We start from the raw sequence: 20309 nt of genomic DNA on the forward strand, positions 1-20309 counted from the left end.
CCATCGCGACCATCATTTTGGCCACTCGCTAAGCTATAGCTGTGGGTGGTTACCCACAGCTATGCGAGCGGCCAGGAGGCCGCTCTTAAATTCAGAGGGACGGCCCTGATTCAGAGCGAGCGCTCTGTCAGAGCTTCCGGCTCTGAATCACGGCCTGAGGGCCTGATTCAGAGCCGGATGCTATTTGCGGACGGTCGTTCTGAAAAAGGGGCCGGCTATTTAAATTAAGCACTCGCTCTTTGCAGTCTATTGACGCCTCTATGTCTGAATGAGCGAATGAAACATGTGCTCGCTATTTTGTAAAGACGCCCCTTGGCCGCTCGCATCATACTCATCTCCGCTATTTATTAGATTAATCGAGTACATTGAAAGGCGTATGAACTGCTCACTATTCTTGTGGTAGCATTTTCCTACCGCAATCATGCGAGCAGTTCAGACTAAAAGACAACCAAGTGACGTGGTCAATGACGCTGCTTTGTTAATTATGCACACCCTTAAAACGCCCGTTTTGACCGTTTTGCAAGTCTGCGTTCGGATTTCCACTCCCCGTTTTCAAGTACTTTCCCCTGTTACCACCCACAAACGCCTCATTCTGTCACTCAAATTAGCAGGCATTTGCTATTTTGCGAGCACACGATTTCCGACCGCACTGACTGGTTGGCGCATGTGCATTACAACCCATACGCATGCGCAGATGTGCGAACATCGCTCAGCACGAACGAGCGGCCGCTTACGAGCGTCTCTGAATCAGGCCCTGAGTTCCATGCAGACTACACTAAGAAGTAAACCTTCCCATTACCATTCAGGAGATAAATGTGTATTCCTACTAGAGATGTGCAGTTCGGTTCTCCAGAAATCTGAATCCACACGAATTTCGTGAATCCGAGTAAATCCAAGCGGTTCTAATCGCCTCAGATCTGGGAAAATCCGGGTTGCGGTTCTGATCTTTTTGCGGTTTGGAATTTGTATTTTAAATTTGAATTTCGGGTTTTGGATTGCATAAAATACATGTTTTTAGCTGTTTTTAAAACTTTTTATCTATTTTTTATTTAAAAAATCCAGATCCAAAACCAAAACACTTGAGGGTGGTTTGCAAAACCAAATCCAGATCCAATACCTTGAAGGAGATACAGATCCAAAACAAAAACAAAAATACAGGGGTTGGCGCACAACCCTAATTCCGACTGTATATTTACTACTACTGCACTATTTACTACTTAATTAATTAGTTGCTATAAAACAAACATTCTACAAGTTACACAATTTATTAACAGGGCTCAGAATGATTCTGTCAGAAAGTCTGTGCTAAATACGGGGGCAGACACATTTTTTGAAGAGTCAATGTGAATAAGTGCATAAGCGTTGGCTTATATTCACTTAAAAAACTGCAGTACTGTTATCTTGCATGCAAGAAAATTTTTTATCGTAAGCCTAAAAAGATATACTGGCTGGGATACCCGGCGTTGCCCTGGTTGTAGACTGGACTTTGAAGTACACCTGCAGCCTTTATTTGTTTACATTGTCCTCGCCTATAACTCCATTCCCTTGATCCTGAAAAGGACCCCACTGTTTGCTACCATGCATTCTTCAAACAGTGGTGTACAGTAACTACCAGGGGTGCACTCCGCTTGCACCCAATCACACAAGGAGGTCCAGTCATGGCCGTCGAGGGGGACCCAGGTGTCAGCGATGTTGATTTGGTGCTGGCCCACCAGATAATTACAGCTGGTGCACTGGCAGGTAGTCATGGAGAGACAGCACTGTCAGTCGTGAGGCAATCAGAGCTCGTGAACTGACAGCAATTCAGCAGTTGTGGCTCCTGATTGGCTGCCAGTCCGCAAACTCCTATTGGCTCCTGACCAGCACCAGATTCAAATTATACAGCTGCCAGCTGTAATTAGCCTGGCCTCAAATCCACACCTGCTGGCAGCTGATGGCACACAGGGGGAGGCGAAAGGCTGCTCGAGGGACATGTGGAAGTGAGTTGCTGAGGGGGTATAATGTGTAAGGGGCACTGCTATTGAGAGGAATAATGTGTTATATGGGGCACTACTACTATGTGGCATAATCTGTAAAGGGCATTACTGTGTGGTATAATGTATAAGGGGCAACACTCTATAGTTTAATGGGTATTACTGTGTGGCATAATGTATAAGAGGCACTACTACTGTATGGCATAATGTGTAAAAGGGGTACTACTGTGTGGCATAATCTGAATGGGCTCTGTATGGCATAATTTGAATGGGGTCTGTGTGGGCAAATGTATTTGTTTTTTAACCTTTGGGGCCCCATTTAAGATCCTACTATGTTTCCCACATAATTCTAAATACTCCCAGGGGTGCCAGGATGGGGGGGGGGTACTGATTACCTGGGCCTGGGCTTGTTAGAGGGGCCCAGTGGGGGCCTGGGTCTGTTGCCATCTCCACCTGTCAGCAGCCAATAGGAGACTCTTACCTTACCTGTCAGCAGCCAATGGGTGACTCCTCTGTCTGTGGGGGGGAGCGATCACACTGATCGCACCCCCCCTGGATTTGCACCGGACTTAGGGGTTCACAGCGCCTCCTGCCCCAGTGCACCACTTCCCGCGTATAGGCCACACCCTCTTCCCCATACCTGGGATTGGTCTCTATGCCCCTGGTTATGCCCTTGCTTGCAAACACAGAGGGTCTCGATTTAATATGAACTTGCATGAGTCATCAAGTTTGCTCAGAGGTGAAAAGGATACTTTTGCTGCATTCTCACAGGTTTTTGGCATACTGCAAATTTCTACTGGAGCCAGCCCCGGAACCTGTGTAATTTAAGAGTGTCCCTATTTTTAGCGATTGCGTGTGCCCCTGACGAAGTTCAAACCTAGTCAAAAACCTAATCCTGGTCACACTACACCATCATGCTCAATTTGGTGGAGCTACTGTAGGTCCAAAACTCTGGCCGTGCATAAAGGAGAAAAAGCCAGACACATAGACGGACAGACAGACATGCTTTCTCGCTTATTATATAGATATATAATCTAATACAACATTCCAGCTGAATCTGTCAGCATTATATAAAATTCACTTGTCAATGTAAGTACAATATACAGTATATACAATTTAGATATGATTAAGGGTTTCACAATACAATATTATTACATGCGTACAATACCCCCCTTGGGCAGCCAGAGGAATGTAGATATGTTAAAATACCTATTTATTTCCTTGGAACTGCCTGGTGGATTATAACCCCCTCACCCATTAATCTTCCAGAATACTTTTGATAGCTTTGCTGGAGCATATCATGTTATCATTTGCATTATTAGCTGCCCCTGGCTGATACATAAGTCCTGAAACATGGTTTGACCTTTCACGACAATAAGTATATTACACAAGAAATTGAACATTTGTAAGTGGCCTAATCTTCCCTCAACACCTTACATATGTATGTTAGGAACACTAATGTGTAAATGGAAGAGATGATTGGAGGAGGGAAATTTCCAATCTATATGTGGTGCCTCATATGAAAGATTGGACTGTTAGCAGTAATGCTAAACCAGTGATGTCATTATGATGTAGTGAATGAGCAGTTTTGTTGTTATTATACAGCATCTTCATCTCATATAAAGTCTGCCTTCACTCTCCTGTAGTGCTGTATAAAGGGGCCAATGGACAACAACATACAAAAGTACAGAATAATATGGACAATATATAAATTCACATAGATGCATAATTATAGTGTGATGTTAGACTAATTATGTTGAGAAGATAAAGCGGGGGGAGAAATGAGGATGAAAGCTCGGTATATGAGAGAGATCAGTTTGAATTTAATTCTGAGTGGCATAGGGAGCCAGTGGAGTATCTGACAGAGAGGGGCAGGAGAGGTAGAGTGTCAAGGGCAGAAACTGAGGTGGGAAGTTGAGTCAAGGATAGACTGCAAAGGGGCATGGTGAGAGTGAAGAAGGCCAGAGAGAAGCAGATTACAGTAATCAAGGTGGCAAATGATTGAGAGCATAAATGAGAGTTTTAGTGGCATCCAGGGATAGGAGTGGCCTGATTCTAGCAGTAATGCAGAGATGGTACCAATAGATTTGTGAAAGGGATTGGATATGATGGAAAAGGAATGAGTAGACTCAAGGTTGACACTCAATTTGGGAATTGAATTGTAGTAAGACACTGACAACAGAGAGGGAGAGGCTGATAGTGAAGAGGGTCTTAGCTAGGAGAAATCTGACAATTTCAGTATTTGATACTGTATATTGAGCTTTAAGAAGAATTTTGCCATCCAGAATAAAGTTGGTGACACAAGAGAGAACAGACGGAGAGAGGTTTGCGGAAGAGGGGTAAATTTGGGCATTGCTGGCAAAGAAGTGCAAATTAACTAATAAACTCATAGATTTAAGATCTATAGAGACAGAAGAGAAACGGGCCGAAAAAGGAACCTTTGGTACCCCGACAGGAAGAGGAAGTGGAGGGAAGATGGAGGTCAGTATAGATACAGAGAAGGAACAGTGCAATACGTAGGAGATAAACCAGGAGAGAATGGAGCACCATGGAGTAGAAGGTTTGGAGGAGGAGGGGGTGGTCAGTTGTATCACGCATCTGTTAGGTCAAGGAGTATGTGTGTATGAGAATAGAGTACTGCGTTTGCCACTGACCTCTAGAGTAGAGGTCAGTGGCAAACGCAGGATTTTTAGAGGGGGGTTTCCAAATGCGTGATTTTAGAGTGAGTGTGCCCAGTCCATGAAGAGGGCATAATTACCACTTATCCAGCTATAATATGCGTCATACAAAGTGTATTGTGTGTCATAATTCCAGCATAGTAGGCAATTAAATGTGGTAGTAGGGCCATCCTGTCTGGGGGAGCAGCAGAAGAACCTAGCACTGTCCTGGACATATATGTAAATATTGGGCTCTATAGCAGTGCATCCCTAACAGTGCATGTTTTCCAAATCCCTAATTGGTGCACAGGTTATTTATCACTGGCTGATACGTGTTAAAAGATTCACAGGCGGTGCTATTTATTTCATTTATGATACTGAGAAGAACATGCAGCGCTAGTAAAATTCCATTATATTACTATTTCTATTGTGGTCATGGTGTGGGCTGGGGACGGGGGTTTCTGGGCAGACGGAAACTCCCCCTGCATTTGCCTATGGATGTGATCAGTGACCTTTGGTGAGGGCAGTATTGATGAAATGAAGAGACCTATATTGGATATAATATTGGATATAATGGAGGCTGTGCAGAAGCTTTGCTTCTCTCAACTTTTTTTTAACAAACTTAGGGCCTGATTCAGACCCGCTCACTAGTTGTGGCCGCTCGCTCCCAGCGTATGGAAATTCAGTTAGGTGACGTCAAGGCAGCCGCTCGCACGGCAAGGCATAAGCACGCCCACTATGACTTGGCGAGCAATCACTTTGTGTTTATAGACGCCCACTTGCATACGTCATCTCCAGAAAGTATAAACAACCATCGGTACATTGAGATCCATCGAATCTGACCGCATCGCTTGCGGTTGTCTGTACCCTACCACAAGCACTGTGAGCTAATCAACCAGATGACGTGTACTATGATGCTGCCTGTTAATTATACATGCCCCAGAAATGGCATGAAAACACTCTGGCATGCATGCGTCCACAACCCCACTCCCCCGTTACTACTGGCCTGTCCCTGTTACCACCCACAAACAGCCTCTCCTGTCACTAATTCCACTGGGCTGTCTTTGCAGGGCGAGCGAGAAATTTGCGATCGCTCAAACTAGTTTGCGCACGCGCACAGTGAACTACATGCATGCGCACATTAGTGAACATCATCTGCAATGAGCGGCCTCTTGCTAGCGACCGGCTCTGAATGAACTCCTTAATGCCATCTCTAGATGGCATTATGGGTCTTCTTAAATGCACAGATATAGAAAAGCAAGGAAGAGGCGTTCGGTCACTGCTTTCATGCACTGCCCTGCCTGGCTCCATGTTCTCCGCTTCCAGGGCCAGCCTGCACTTTTCTGCCCCCCCCGACTGCTTCCCAATCAGCGTCACTGGGGCAGCTCTTTACAGCAAGGGCTGTCCCGTCACTTCAAGATATATATAAATATGATGAATTTTACAAAGCAAAAAACGGCTATTTTTTTGTGTCGCTTTTCATTTAGCTTTTTACATAGACCCCTTAGAAGGAAAGTGAGCTGGTTCTACACCAACTAATTAGGAGTTTGAAGACACAAAGGGGGGGAAGAGAGAAGGGACAGTAGTTACCAAAGGAGGCGGGACCAAGAGAGGGTTTTGTAAAAATGGAGACCAGGGCATAATTAAAAGATTAAAGGAATGTGCAAGAGATACAGTAAGTTGACCAGGTGGGCAATGTGGGATCATGCTTCAGGATGGAAGGATTGGAGAGCAGCACAGGTGGGAGCCTCTCAACTGGAGACTTTGGCAGTATATTACAATGCGGTCAGTGAGGAGAGTTAGAGATTATTGTGATTGTGATAAATGATCCCTTAGCTGTCAGGACAAGCACCTTTTCCCATGTCAGGTTTTGTCAATTATTTTGCTATTAATAACAATAGACTCTGCTGGGATCTCTGTGTGAGAAGCTTATCACTATGAATATGGCTGCAAACCTTATTCGAGTAAAATGAAGAATAAGGGCCTGACCCAGAGGTGAACGCAGTGTCGATGCTGCATGCAAGCGGCCGATGTTTTCACCCTGCGCATATGTCTGAGCCGCACTGTGCATGCGTCCCAATAGTTACCATCGAGAGCTGCAGAACGAATTTGGTTGCTGAGAAAGGTCTTTTTAGTGGGCATTTGGTAGGTAACAGGGGGGTGGCTAGCCAGACGCGGCATGTCGCACTGACACCAGTGGCTATGTTCAGACAGAGATTCTGCACCTCCATAGGGCTGATAAACTACAACAATGGTGCATCCTAATGTGCACCGAGGTGGATTAGTGCAGCACCCAGTGGGCATTTCTGTATGAAGTCCATCGGTCGTGACATTAGCATACACATGCAGTTGTGCTGCGGCAAAAGATGCAGTCATGGCTTCAATAGCATGCACCTCAGAATGAGGCACCAAATGTACAGTACAGGTGACGGTATAAATAGAATCTGATTTGGCACCCCTTGTGATAAGAAGGAAATGTTGGATCAGGCCGCAATAACACAGTAGTATTATTAATCTGAGTCATAATACAGGCAATTAGTACATACAGTACAATCAGTTTGTCGAGTGTCAGGTGAACGATTGCATCATTTGGATGAAAAAATACTGTTTCATCTAAATAATTTTAATTCTAAATTAGTATTTCCTTGAAAACACATTCTCGGTCACTCAGATCTACTAAAATACCTGGTCCTATTGATTATTTGCCACATTTACTAATTATTAGCAGCCGCTCTGTACATTAAACATCTTCCACCTGCCGTCTGCTTTGTAGTAAATCAGAAATCCTTTTCTTTGTGTTTTGTAATCAAACACTGTGATACAACCATTTCCCAGCACGCAATATTTACTCCGATGCCACCAGAGTTTATTATGCTGTGGGTGGAGACTATCAGAAAACCTTTTAAGATCTCCCTGCCGCATTCAATAGTCTCTGAAAGGAACTTGTGAAAGTTTGCAGAGAAAAGGGCCATGTATTTTATCAGCATATTTTTATAGGTTCAATTTAATATCCATGTAGTAGATTTATATCCTTGCCTCCTATAGATGCTTTGCTGTTATTTACAATGACACAGTACAATAACTGATCAATAGAGAAGTAGTGCATTGCTGATTGCCTGCCAGTCACAGGTGGTCATTAGTCCTCTTATCTTTCCATTACGCTTCTCTCATGACCTAGATTTATATGTGGGTGTGATTGGATAATTAGGATTCCCTGACAGTTCTGTGAGCTGGAGAAAGGAATGTGCATCTGAGCTCAGTGATATATATTCCTAATCTCCCAGAAAAAATAAATACAATAATCAGTCTCTTTTGTGGACAAGAGATGACCTGATATGTTTCTTAATAAAGTATAAATCAGCTCATTCTAGGCATTAGGATAAGGTGAGAGAGGTGTGTCCTTATACGTGTGTACTATGGGTCTGATTAAGAGCTGGACGCAATGGTGATTACGGAAGCAGATTGAGAGATCGTTTTCCATCGCGCATGCGTATAAGCCGCACTGACTACGGTCGCACAGAGGAATCCGCCGCAAAGTGAGTATCAGACTGTCAGCGTTTGGGGGTGGTGACAGGGGGGTGGTCTGAAAAACGCAGACATGTATGTCCCTTTGAACACTGTTTCATGGGTGTGCATAAACTAGCCACTGCAATCTTCTAGGCAGCTCTGCGTGTCAAGAGAGCTCCCAAGTCTGTGGCTGGTAAGACCTGCAGCAAGGACAAGATGGCTTCTCAATGTGCGTTGATGTTACCGATAGACTCGGATAAGCTTTGCAACCATTAGCATATTTTCACAGCTGCGATGCGTACGAAATTGCAGCTGCGATTGCATTAGCATCCATCTCTGAATTAGGCCCTATATGTGTAGGAGGAAAGGGTTTGCATATCGCAAGGAGGTGAGATGTATGTGTATTAGGATCAGGTAAGAGGTACAGATGCATCTTTGCCGATCATGCTACGAACATTTGCACGCATCGTGCCATGCAATTAGCCGTGAGTGTGTGCATCACGCTACGCCATGCCACACGCTCTTCACACTATCCCATGAAGTCGTTGGTGTGAATGCAGCGCACGTACCCACTCACGAGTACGTGACCATGCCTGGCACGATTTGCCGTAAAAGCGGCAAAGATGCAAGAGGACACATCTCTATTTCTTTGAGGAGTAGAGAGGCAATTATGTATGAGGAAGAGGTCAGAGGAATATGCATTAGGGGGAGGTGAGAGGTATGCATGTCAGGTAGAGGTGAGAGGTCAGTGTATTGTGTTACTAACTCCGGTATGAAGGACGATTTGCGAAAAAAATCACAAAGAACAGCTCTCCCAATAAGAGAGGGCCTTTGCGATAGAAGGACTTCCGGGTTTATGTGCATGCATTGTATGATGCTCGTGCTGCGGGTGGTGCCCATAGGCAACCTGGTCCAAGTTGTGGGAAACTTTGCTTTCTGAAGCTTGGTGCATATGAGAAATGCAGTCAAACCCCCCCCAAAACTGCATTTTCAGGGGTTTGAAAACATAATTGATAATCGGGCATCCCACTCACAGTATGAGACCTGTTATTCTGTGTAAGTGTATGACTAGGTGGAGTGATATATTTTAGCTGCTTTTTTCTAGTTAGAAAGAAAGGAAGATGATATGTGTAACCCATGTTCTCACTTTATATTCCTAGGAAGCAACAATGGAGAAGCTCTGCCAGAATCCCTGCCTTCTGCCCCTGGTACCCTTCCCTACTTCCAGATGGAGCCTGAAGATGCCTACATCATCAAAAGCAATCCTATCAATCTCCGCTGCAGAGCTATTCCTGCCCTACAGATCTTTTTCAAGTGTAATGGAGAATGGGTCCATCAGAACGACCACTGGTTTGAGGAGAGTATTGATGAAGGCACAGGTAAAGGTTCCTTCCATGGTATGGCTGGTGTTAGAGACTGGAACAAAACTTATACTAACCCAAAGTCAGTGAAATAAAACTTCCTACATCACTGAGTTTAACATCTTTTTTTAAATGACAAAATAACCAGTATTTCCCTTGTGTAACAGATGTGCAATGCTTTGCATGGGCCTAATTCAGGTACATACAGTAGATCCATGGTACATATTCATTTTGAAATACAGACATGCTATGTATTGTTATATTGATTTATGTTGGTAAATAGTAGAACCTGAGGTATGAATGATACCACACAATACCCCATGCTGTGTGACGCTTTCTCGCAGCTTTCAATCTCCAGGCATATGAGTAAATGAATGTGTCACCAAGCTGCCTTAAAATAAATTCAATTAAACAAAATCTGACGTCCGAGCATTGTTCAGGCGTCTGCAGGATTGACAAGTGAACGTCCTTTTGACGGAGGTGATTAACGAGGCAGGGAAGTTTCCATCCACGTCAGAAACTTAGCACTGCCATATTCCTGTCTTACTAAAAAAGTTATGGACGCAGTGATGAATTGTGTGGATGGTTGTGTCATTCAGAACACGATAGTATGCATGAAAGCTTCCAGATTATATTACATGATTTTATTAAGCAGGGATCAATGAAGAATTATCTCGTCTGCCTTCCCCTCACTTACTCATTCACCTCCCACATGCCTGTCTTCCTTGCCATACATTATGCTAGCCCCCTAGTCTTCCTCCACCCCACTTCACCCCCTCATGGCTTTGCTATGTTTATCTACCCTCCTCTTTATAGTCTGTACCATGTCTCTCCCCCTTGTCTGTTGTTTGCTCACTCATGGCTGCTTGGAGTATATGTATAGATGTTGTAGCAGAGCTTCCATGGCCCTGTATCAGTTAATAACATTATTATCCATATTTATATAACATTAGTGCTTAGTTTATGGTAATATAAATGGATTTTTGTTTTTCATATAACAATTAATAGTGCAAATGTTTTATGCACGGACTGAGCTTGCCATCTCATTTGTGTGTGTCTGCCACCATGCAACTTGCTCAACGTCACAGGGGCAGCTAATGACTACTCAGTCAGTCTCATTGATCAACTTCTGGCCACTTCACCATATCTAACCTTACCTTCCAGCTGATCAGCTGTAGGGATGATGGGTGTTGTAGGCCTAGGAATGCTAAAGGACCCTGGTTGACCTTGACTGTGTTCCAAAGGTCATATCAGTGCTTAGTCCTTCAAAAAAATTTTGTTCTCTTTGTATTGTATACAAAAAGCTATTCAAATAACTTGCATCCATTCAGCTCAGCATCTTGTGAGTTAAATGCTTAACAGAGCCAACTGTGAACAAAACATATTAAGGATCTGAAAGTGACAGACAGCATTCATTATTCTACAATAGTATACACTTCTTTAATACAATCCTTTCTGCCACAGTATAATTCCTCTGCATTCTATTTTACCATGTGATTCCTACCCAGCCTCCTCATCAGACGTGGAGTTGCTTAGCAATAGTGTGACTAAAATCATCAAACAATATTCACAAACTATATCAAGTCTTTTCATCTAGATCTTTTTTCACCCTTCTATACAGATTGTAGATAAAAAAATATACAAAGGGTTATGTCTACAAAATTCACTCACCCCCTTCAGCATTCTGCAGCATTAAATACATGACAACAAGAATAATAAACGGTAGAAATTGTCTTTTAACCTCCATGTAAGGTAACCCAGATGAGGTGCCCTGAGTACCTGATGCTATACAATGGCAGATTGCTGTAATGTTGTTACATAAGGGAGAACCGCCTGACAGAGATTCTGGTGAAAATAACAAAACAGAAAAACGTATCATGTGCTAAATTATGATATAACAAGATGTGTAGGTAGTTATAATAAAGTATGTAAATCTATAGCAGCTGGTCATATTTGCTGATCCCTTAAAATGACAGATGTGCGCTGACCCCTGTTTTTTTGGGGGGATCTGGATTCATCTTCGTGATTTGGTTTTGGTTATACAAAACCACCGTCAAATGTTTTGATTTTGTATCTGGATTTAACAAAAAAAAATTATAAAAAGTTTTAAAAAACAGCTAAAATCATGTAATTTTTGCAAACCAAAATCCCAAATTTTAATATAAAATCCGAATTATGAACTGCTGGAAGATCAGAACCATAACTCGGATTTATCGGGATCTCCTCAGGAGATTAGATCCGCGACTCAGATCTGCCCAGATTCACGAAAATTCGGGTGGATTCTGATGTCTGGAAAACCGAACCGCACATCTCTACTTAAGATAAAACAAAACAAACACAAAAAAAGACAAAGCTCAAGAACATGCATACCTAAAATAACTTAAAAACAACCAATATGGCAAAATGACTTATAACAGGGAATGGCTTTAAAGAAATTAATAAACGAACACTTTTATAAAAAAAAAAATAAAACTTCTCCAGCTTTTTTAGCTGGAGAAAGCATGGTTTGTTTTTTCATTTCCGCCAATATAATAATTAGAAAAGTGCGGAGAAATCACTGATTTCTCAGCATTTTCATTTTACTTGTCAAATTGCGATGGGGGCAGCTCAGGTGTGGTATGTTGTTGCTGTTTTACGCACAAAGACATCAACACTGCATTCAAGTTTTCTCTTCACTGGGACAGGTCTTTTTCTCTTGATCTGTCCCAGGATGTACAGTATCTTTATATAAATATGGTGGTCCCATAATGTCACACTTTTTACTAATGGAATCCTTAGCAATGTACACCAGCTCTTAGGGCCTGATTCATTGATGGACGCTAATTCTATTGCAGCTGTAATTTCACATGGAACACAGCTGCAGAAATATGCTAAAAGTTCCAAAGCTTACCCGAGCATAAGGAAGCCCACCTCTGCAGGGGCGTATCTATAATGGGTGCAGGGTGTGGTACACATGGGTCATGGGGGGGGACCGCACCACACACCCTGCACCCATGTTCTCTAAAACATACCTCTCCGAGGTCCCACATTGGGTTTCTCAGCGCTGCTCAAAACACCGGAAAATGGCCGCCGCAGCCATTTCTCAGATGTTTTGTGCATGCGCTGTAAGGAAATCGCTGGAAAAATGTCGGCTGCGCCATCTCCCCGGTGATCTAGGCATGCGCAGTAGGCTCTGGGCACACTCTAGTGTCGACTTTGCGTACCAGTGTAAATATTGGTAACAGTGACGCATATCGACCAACAATACAGGCCTTTTGCGGCAGATGTGACCTATCTCAAATACAGTGGCTTTCCTGACACGCAGAGAGCTCTCATGCTGCGCATATGATTGCAATGCCTAATTTATGCATGCCCAAGTAATGACGTTTAAACTGTAAGACACACCTGCGTTTTTCTGCCCCCCCCCGTTACCTCCCCCTAAAACGCTGACTACCTGTCACTCATTTTGCAAATGGATTCTCTGTGCGTGCGGAATTGCAAGACAATCGCAGCATTGCGCAGTGCATCCTTTACGCATGCGCAATGGCAAACAACCGCTCGAACTGCGTAAATATTCGCCTTGGCGTCCATCTCTGATTTAGGCCCTTAGTCATTACAGGACTTTACCTCACACAGAATAATGAACTGAACATCACTGCCCCAGCTCTTCTCATAGAGCTCGTAAAAAATATGTGGAGAGTACTAGTACTATATAAGCAGGAACTTTGCACATACTGTATGCAAAATGGCCTGTTCTGTTGCAAAATTCAATTTGCGTAAAATTATATAACAGTTTCATTCATCTGTATTGTGCCAGTAGCCTGGTAGTCACAGCCAATATGGCATCAATATAAGCCAATACATTGAATAACTGTAACTAAACTGGGGTCTGTTATCATAATGGAAGCAGGCATTTGCTTGTTATGAAAGCTGAAACTAAGCATTGCTTTCACCAACATTCCAAATACCATAGCAGGGCCTCAACTAGGGGGGGGGCTGGAGGTGCACGTGCACCGGGTGAGCCGCTGTACCAGGTGCCAGTGACCTCCAGCCCGGCGCTGCAGAGAGGCTCCAAGCCGGACGTCCGCTGGTAATATTTATTACCAGCGGGCGCCCGGCTCCTTCTCTGCAGCGACGCGGTGTAGCCGTAGCCGGAGGCTGGAGTTCTCTCCCGAACTCCAGCTTCCGGCTCTCCCCACGGGCACTATGGGGGAGACGTCATGACATCTCCCCCATAGTTCCAAGGAGCAGCCGGCGGACCGGATGCGACGCTGGATGCAGGAGCGGGGTTCAAGGTAAGTATTTTTTTTTTAATAAGCTGCACTACAGGGGCATTATTATGGGGGCAGGGGCATTACCACAGGGGCATTACTATGGGGGCATAGGCAATAAGGGGCATTACTAATGGGGCATGAGCACTACAGGGGCATTACTATTGGGGCATGGGCACTACAGGGGCATTACCACAGGGGCATTACTGTGGGGGCATGAGCACTACAGGGGCATTACTGTAAGGGCACTACAGGGATATTACTATGGGGGCATGGGCAATACAGGGGCATTACTATGAGAGCATGGGCACTACAGGGGCATTACTATGAAAGCATGGGCACTACAGGGGCATTAATATGGGAGCATGGGCACTACAGGGGCATTACTGTATGGTGGGCACTACAGGGCCTTTACTATGGGGGTATTAACATATGGGCATTACTATGGGGGCATTACAATATGGGCACTACTGCAGGGGGAATTACATGGGGGGCGCCAAATTACTGTCTTGCCCCTGGTGACAAAAATCCTAGTTTCGGCCCTGACCATAGCATCAAAACCTGTTTGATTTTGTCAGTCGTGATTAGGGCCTTCTTTACTTCAAAATAATTTGAATCACCCCTCAGTTTGGTATAGCCCAAGGTATAAATATAATTCTCAAGGGCACAAAACCCATGAACACTGAAAATTCATAATTATTCCCTGTAACACAAAGTAGGCAAGTTTACATGAATTTGCCTCAATAATTTCTACTTTGTCTACTGTATATAACGTGCAGTCAATTTCGCTGTATAATTTAGTACTTTCTAACGTTACCCCAGAGATTTTCCCTCGTTTCTCCCAAAGCGCGTTATTGCAGCGTTTACTTTCCTGACAAACATGCTTACCTTCTGAACTTTTTTGAAACTCATTTAAATACATTTAGAATGAAATCTGCCATTCACAGCATGTAGCATTTTATAATGAAATACTGTTTAACTAAAAATAATTAAAAGAAGACGTAACAGTTGGAAATACAGAAATATAAAAGGAGATGTTATGAAAACAGAAGTTGCAGTTAACTGTGCTAAAAATGTGCATAAAATATACAGTGACCAATCATTTGCTTTGTGTCATTTGTATAGTACAGCACGCATTCACTCACACCCACCTCCAAACCCTACCGATTAGTGATGGACATAGGAGTGGCCTCCACTGATGGTGACAACACCACGAGCCATCGTTGGTAGTAATCTATGCATTGCCGTACCACCAATGGTGTTAAACATTAAAGGTTTCGGCATGCGCAAAAGAGATGTGCATCCATCCGGGAACACTGTATGTGTGTTGCCCTGGAATCTGCGGGGTTAATGGCCATGAGTTAGGACCCTGCGGTCACCCTGCAGGCAATCCTACAAGCCCAAGGCAGGAAATCACAGAGGTTGTTGGGGCAGAGGCTGGGCTAGAAAGACTCTGAGCAGGGCAGACATGTGGTGATGGTGTGCCACTGCTGCTGTGAAGAGGCTACATGTAGTGGTACAAACACCACACTGACATAGAGGGAGCCGGGCCACCACTGAGACCAAGGAAGCTGTGGGTGCAGGGAAAGCGCCTAGCTACCAACGCTGAGAACAAGTAGATTGTGCTGAGGACCGGTCTGTATTGCTAGATCTCATGTGTATCCAACTTGAACTGACACTTTGCACCAGGATACCCCTCACTTATACCCCTTTCACACTTAGCCTAAATACCTGGGGTTTTGTTGGTGCCTAAATGTCTCTGATTGGCTGGTTCAGTGGCACTTGGAGATGACATCATCTCCAAACATCCACTGCCTCATGAATGAAGCACTGGATGACCTGGGTCCAATGTGAAGCAGTGGCGTAACTAGGGCAGGGCCACCAGGGCTCGTGCCCTGGGCGCCGTATGACCGGCAGCACGGTGGAGGGGGCACCGCCGGCCATGTCACTCAGTGTAGTGCAGACCGCAGTGAGTGGGGTCCGCACTACACAGTTCCACATGGATCACTGACGGTGCTGGGTAGTACACTCGTACTACCTGGCACAGCAATTTGTGTGTTTCAGCAGCCAATGAGAGTCATACAGACTCTCATTGGCTGCTGTGCCCACTGCCAGAGCCGGACTGGAGCTCACTCATGAACTCCGCCTTCCAGGTCCTGCAGTGGGTGATGGGAGAGACGTCATGACGTCTCTCCAATAGTACAGAGCGGGACCGAGACTGAGGATGGAGGAGCAGACAGTGGCGGGCACGGCAGGAGCAGAGATTCAGGTAAGTTAGTAACTATTATGGCGTCTGTCTGTCTGTTATGCACTACTGGCCAGGGGCACTATTGAAGGCACATTGTAGGGCACTGTATAAGGGGGACCACTATCGGGGGTCATCATAAGGGGGACAACACCTGGGGGCACTATATAAGAGGGCACAGCATAGGGGGATCACTACTGGGGGGACTGTATAAGGGGCACTAATGGAGGCCTTCATAAGGGGGATCATTACTGGGGGCACTGTATAAGGGGCACTACTGAGGGCCTTCAAAATAGGGACCGCTACTGGGGGGACCTGTATAAGGTGCACAGCATATAGAGGATCACTACTGGGGAGGGGCTCTACTGGTGGCCTTCAGCCTTCATACTGGGGGCACTACTGGGGGCCTACATAAGGGTGACCACTACTGGGGTACTGTATGAGGGGCACTACTGTGGGCCTGCCTAAGGGCGACCACTACTGGGGGCACTGCATAGGGGGGACTGTATAAGGGGCATATCATAAGGGGGCACAGTAGAAGGGTGCACTTCTGGGGGCACTGTATAAAGGGCACTACTACATGGGGCACTGCTACTAGGGACATTGCATAAAGGGCACTACTACAGTGGGCATTGCAAGAGGGGCACTACTAATTGGGGCATTAAGGTGCATATGTAAATGGAAAGGAATGTTCCCAGAGTGACAAGAAAGGGATGTGTGTCATGTTGATGCCCCATTTTTCAGTGGCCATGCCCCTTGTGGCATGTGACAATGCCCATTTTTCGTCGTGCGCACATAGGAAGGGGGGGGGATTTTAATTTTGCCCTGGGCTCCATATAACCTAGTTACGGCACTGATGTGAAGGGTGATGACAATCCTAGGCTAATCATCAATTGTCCAGATTTAGGAGTGAAACCCCCATTCTGAGGTCTCTGGACCTCATTCAGAGTCGGTCGAAGCGGCCGCACGGTCGTACGGGAAAAGGGGCCGGATATGCAAATGATTCTCTCGCAAGTTGCATCCCTAAGTTTGGATCGGTAGCTGGCCGACCAAGGGGAGGAAGTGGCCGGAATTAAAAAAAATACGCCCCCTTCTCGTACACATTGCACATCATCTCCGGGCATATAAGGATTAATCGAGACCATTGGGAACCATCGGAACTGGTCGTAGAGCTTAAGGTTGACCATACCCTCTCTTAAGCTCTACGATCATGTCAGTGTAAAAACCTCCCATGTCACATGTGCCATGACGCTACTTTGTTAATTATGCACTCCCATAAACCGTATGCACTCCCATAAAACGCCGTTCGCATAATTAGGCACGCCTGCGTTCTAATCTCCACTCCCCCGTTTTCAAGCACCTTCCCCTGTTACCACCCACAAACGCCTCAATCTGTCACTCAAACTACCGACCTGGCTGTGTTCAAGGAGAGAGAAATTTCTGATCGTAGCGGCTAGTTTGCGCACGCGCATTGCGAACTTTACGCATGCGCAGTATAGCGAACATCGGTGGCGTACGACCGTGCAGCCGCTTCGACCGACTCTGAATGAGGTCCTCTGTCCCTAAGGCTGGAATGTTAGGAGATATATTCTGCTCATTAGCGATTGCACATGCTATAGTGTGAGTGGCAATCAGGCTGTGTTTTTAGTGGAAGGGATCAGCACAAAGGAGGTGGTTTGGCACATTGAAAGTGCCGGACATGCACCATGTTGTGTCACCATGACCCTTTCTAAAGTGTCTCGATTCCCCAACCAGGGCTGTCAAATCACCGTGAAGCAGCGCTGCATGCTCGGCACAGGGTAACGGCTCCAGGGGAGATGGGGGTGGCTCCACTTCTCCTCTCTGCCCAAAACCGCTGTATAGCAGGACAGCTGCATCGGTACATTGGACAGTGAGAGGAGACCGCTTCAGCACAATCTACTGCTGTGTTGCTATACAGGCCCTGCCAGCAGTAGTGGGCAGAGCATTGGGGGTTGTTACTGCACACTCCCCTTGGCGCCCTTGCCCCCAACCTAAAAAGTTGGGCACTTTCATGTGCCGTTTTGTTTTCTAGACAGTGCTGGTTTCCTTGGTGAAAAGCGATGGAACCTGTAAATAGAGTGCAGTTTTGGATTTATTGGAACTGTGGCCTACAGAATCCTGATTTTGTTTTTATTTTGAATGTTTGCTATATTGAAATGTTGGTAGTTTAAGTAAGCCAGTAACATTATCAAACTCCACTGCTTTGAGCTGAATATCTGTCCTTCGCTCTTCTACAGTATCTCATCAACATACTGTATGCATGTCACAGAAAGTGAACGCTCTTATCGGTCATTTCAGAACGAACATCTGGCCAAACCTGACTTCCAAGGATCTTTTTAAAAAAAAAAAAATCTGTAAGTTTGCAGCATTCTTAAGGATTTGGGGCATGTCCAAACAGTTCTTGTATGTAAAAAAAAAAAAAGTGAATAATAAAAAAAAAAAATGTGCTGAAATAAGGCAAAAATCCACATACAGTACTGTACACTAAAAGCAATTCAGTGGATGTATTGAATCTGGAAGTCAAACATAATATTTACAATTAAATGTAATGAAATGCCTAAGCTCAACAACTGTATGTGTGAAGAAAATTGTCCTGTTGTCTCTTTGGCAATATGTATATTATTTTCTCTCACTGTGTATTGTGGCACTAAAAACAAAAATCACTTATCAGACTAGCGATACTGGTGCTGTACTAATAGATGTGCTCATGAATGAGTCGGCCAATCCTGTATCTAACAAGCATTTTTTTTATTGATTTCAACTTGTATGATATCCCGGCTGTCGGGATGCCACTGTTCAGAATACCGACAGCGGCATCCCAACAGCCAGGATCCCAACACTCATAGAACCTAACAGTGAGTACTTTTCTATCTCCTACACTAACCCCTACCCTAACCCTAACCCACCCTCTTTGGTGCCTAAACTTAACCCCCCTTCCTAGTGCCTAAACCTAACCTCCCCCTCCCCGCACCCTAAACCTAATACCCCCTCCCTGGTGCCTAAACCTAACCTCCCTTCTAGTGCCTAAACCTAACCTCCCACTCCTCGCATCATAATCCCAACCGTTCCTACCCAGTGCCTAATCCTAACACTCCCCCTAGTGCCTAACCCTAACCCTAACACTACCCTTTCCCTGCACCCCGATACTTACCTTCAGGATGCCGACAGTTGGGCTACTGGTGCCGGTATCCCGACCTGTCGGGATTTAGGTGCCGGTATTAAGACCGTCGGCATCCCGCACACCGGGATGCCGAATACATCCCTTTTTTAGGTACAAGTATCATCGTGATCTTGTTCAGTCGGTCTTCTCCAAACCCAATATGGCTCTGCAACAGTGCGTCTACTGTATATATTGCTCTGCCTGACTTCCATCAGCAATGACATACTTTCCCATCTTGCTACATCATGCCATGTGCTTTGGCAGAAATCTAATGGCTTCCAACACCACCAATGAGGATTTTGCACTTAGGGCCTGATTCAGAGTTGTACGCTATGCCGATATTTTCACAGTTGAGGGAATATCGGTTAGCTGTGAAAGTGTCTAAGTCACACTACTAATGCGTCAAGGTACATTACCAAAGACACTTGCAGCGACTATCTACTTGCAGTGATTAACAGTCAGGGAGCATTTGGGGGAGGTAACAGGGGAGTGGTGCCAAAAAATGCAGACTTGACGCAACTATTTCTAGGGCGTATCACATCCTGCATCTCCGATCCAGTTACAAAAAGAAAAATGACTCTGGCATCTCGGTTCCCGCAACTGTTCTGCGTGACCATAGAGTTATTCAGAAGACCGATAATCGACTGATCTGCAGCCCAGCTGTAAAGCGGCAGGTGGCATCTCAATACAATTCTCAGGGCCTCCTAAATTTGCATATTTTCGCACATTCTATGCGTATTCAGTCTCAGGAGTGGTGGCATTAGCGTACAGCTCTGAATTCAGGCCCTTAGTCCCAGCCATTTTGTATTTCAGAACTGTAGCCCATACTGTGTCGGCATTACGTTCAAATAAATATTGTAATGTACCCATGTAACTGATAGCTCCATAGGCTCTTAGGAGTCCATTTATCATCACTGAATGACCCGTTACACATGCGGAAACGCTAGTCTCAGCATATTTAAGGTAACAGACCATTCATCATCAGGGGCCGATAGGATCACCAGATATTCAGCAAACTCCAAAAATTTTACGTTTTCAGAGTTTGCCTGCGAGAAAAAACACCATCTTCAGATGGCATTTGTTGTCGGAGCCCCGCTCCTTTCGATGTGCCAGACCACCTCCTTTGTGCCGCCTC

General features: G+C 45.0%; 1 protein-coding gene across 1 annotated transcript in view; it reads left to right on the forward strand.

The window, feature by feature from the left end:
- Window positions 1-20309, forward strand: part of UNC5D (unc-5 netrin receptor D) — a 629552-nt gene that overhangs the window by 208789 nt on the left and 400454 nt on the right. The window contains exon 2 of the mRNA XM_088453040.1: window positions 9298-9516. Within this exon, the coding sequence (XP_088309166.1) occupies window positions 9298-9516 (219 nt within the window). The remainder of the gene's footprint in view (window positions 1-9297; window positions 9517-20309) is intronic.

This window comes from Taudactylus pleione, unplaced genomic scaffold (assembly GCF_031769625.1).
Source record: "Taudactylus pleione unplaced genomic scaffold, aTauple2 ptg000567l, whole genome shotgun sequence".
Taxonomy (NCBI): domain Eukaryota; kingdom Metazoa; phylum Chordata; class Amphibia; order Anura; family Myobatrachidae; genus Taudactylus; species Taudactylus pleione.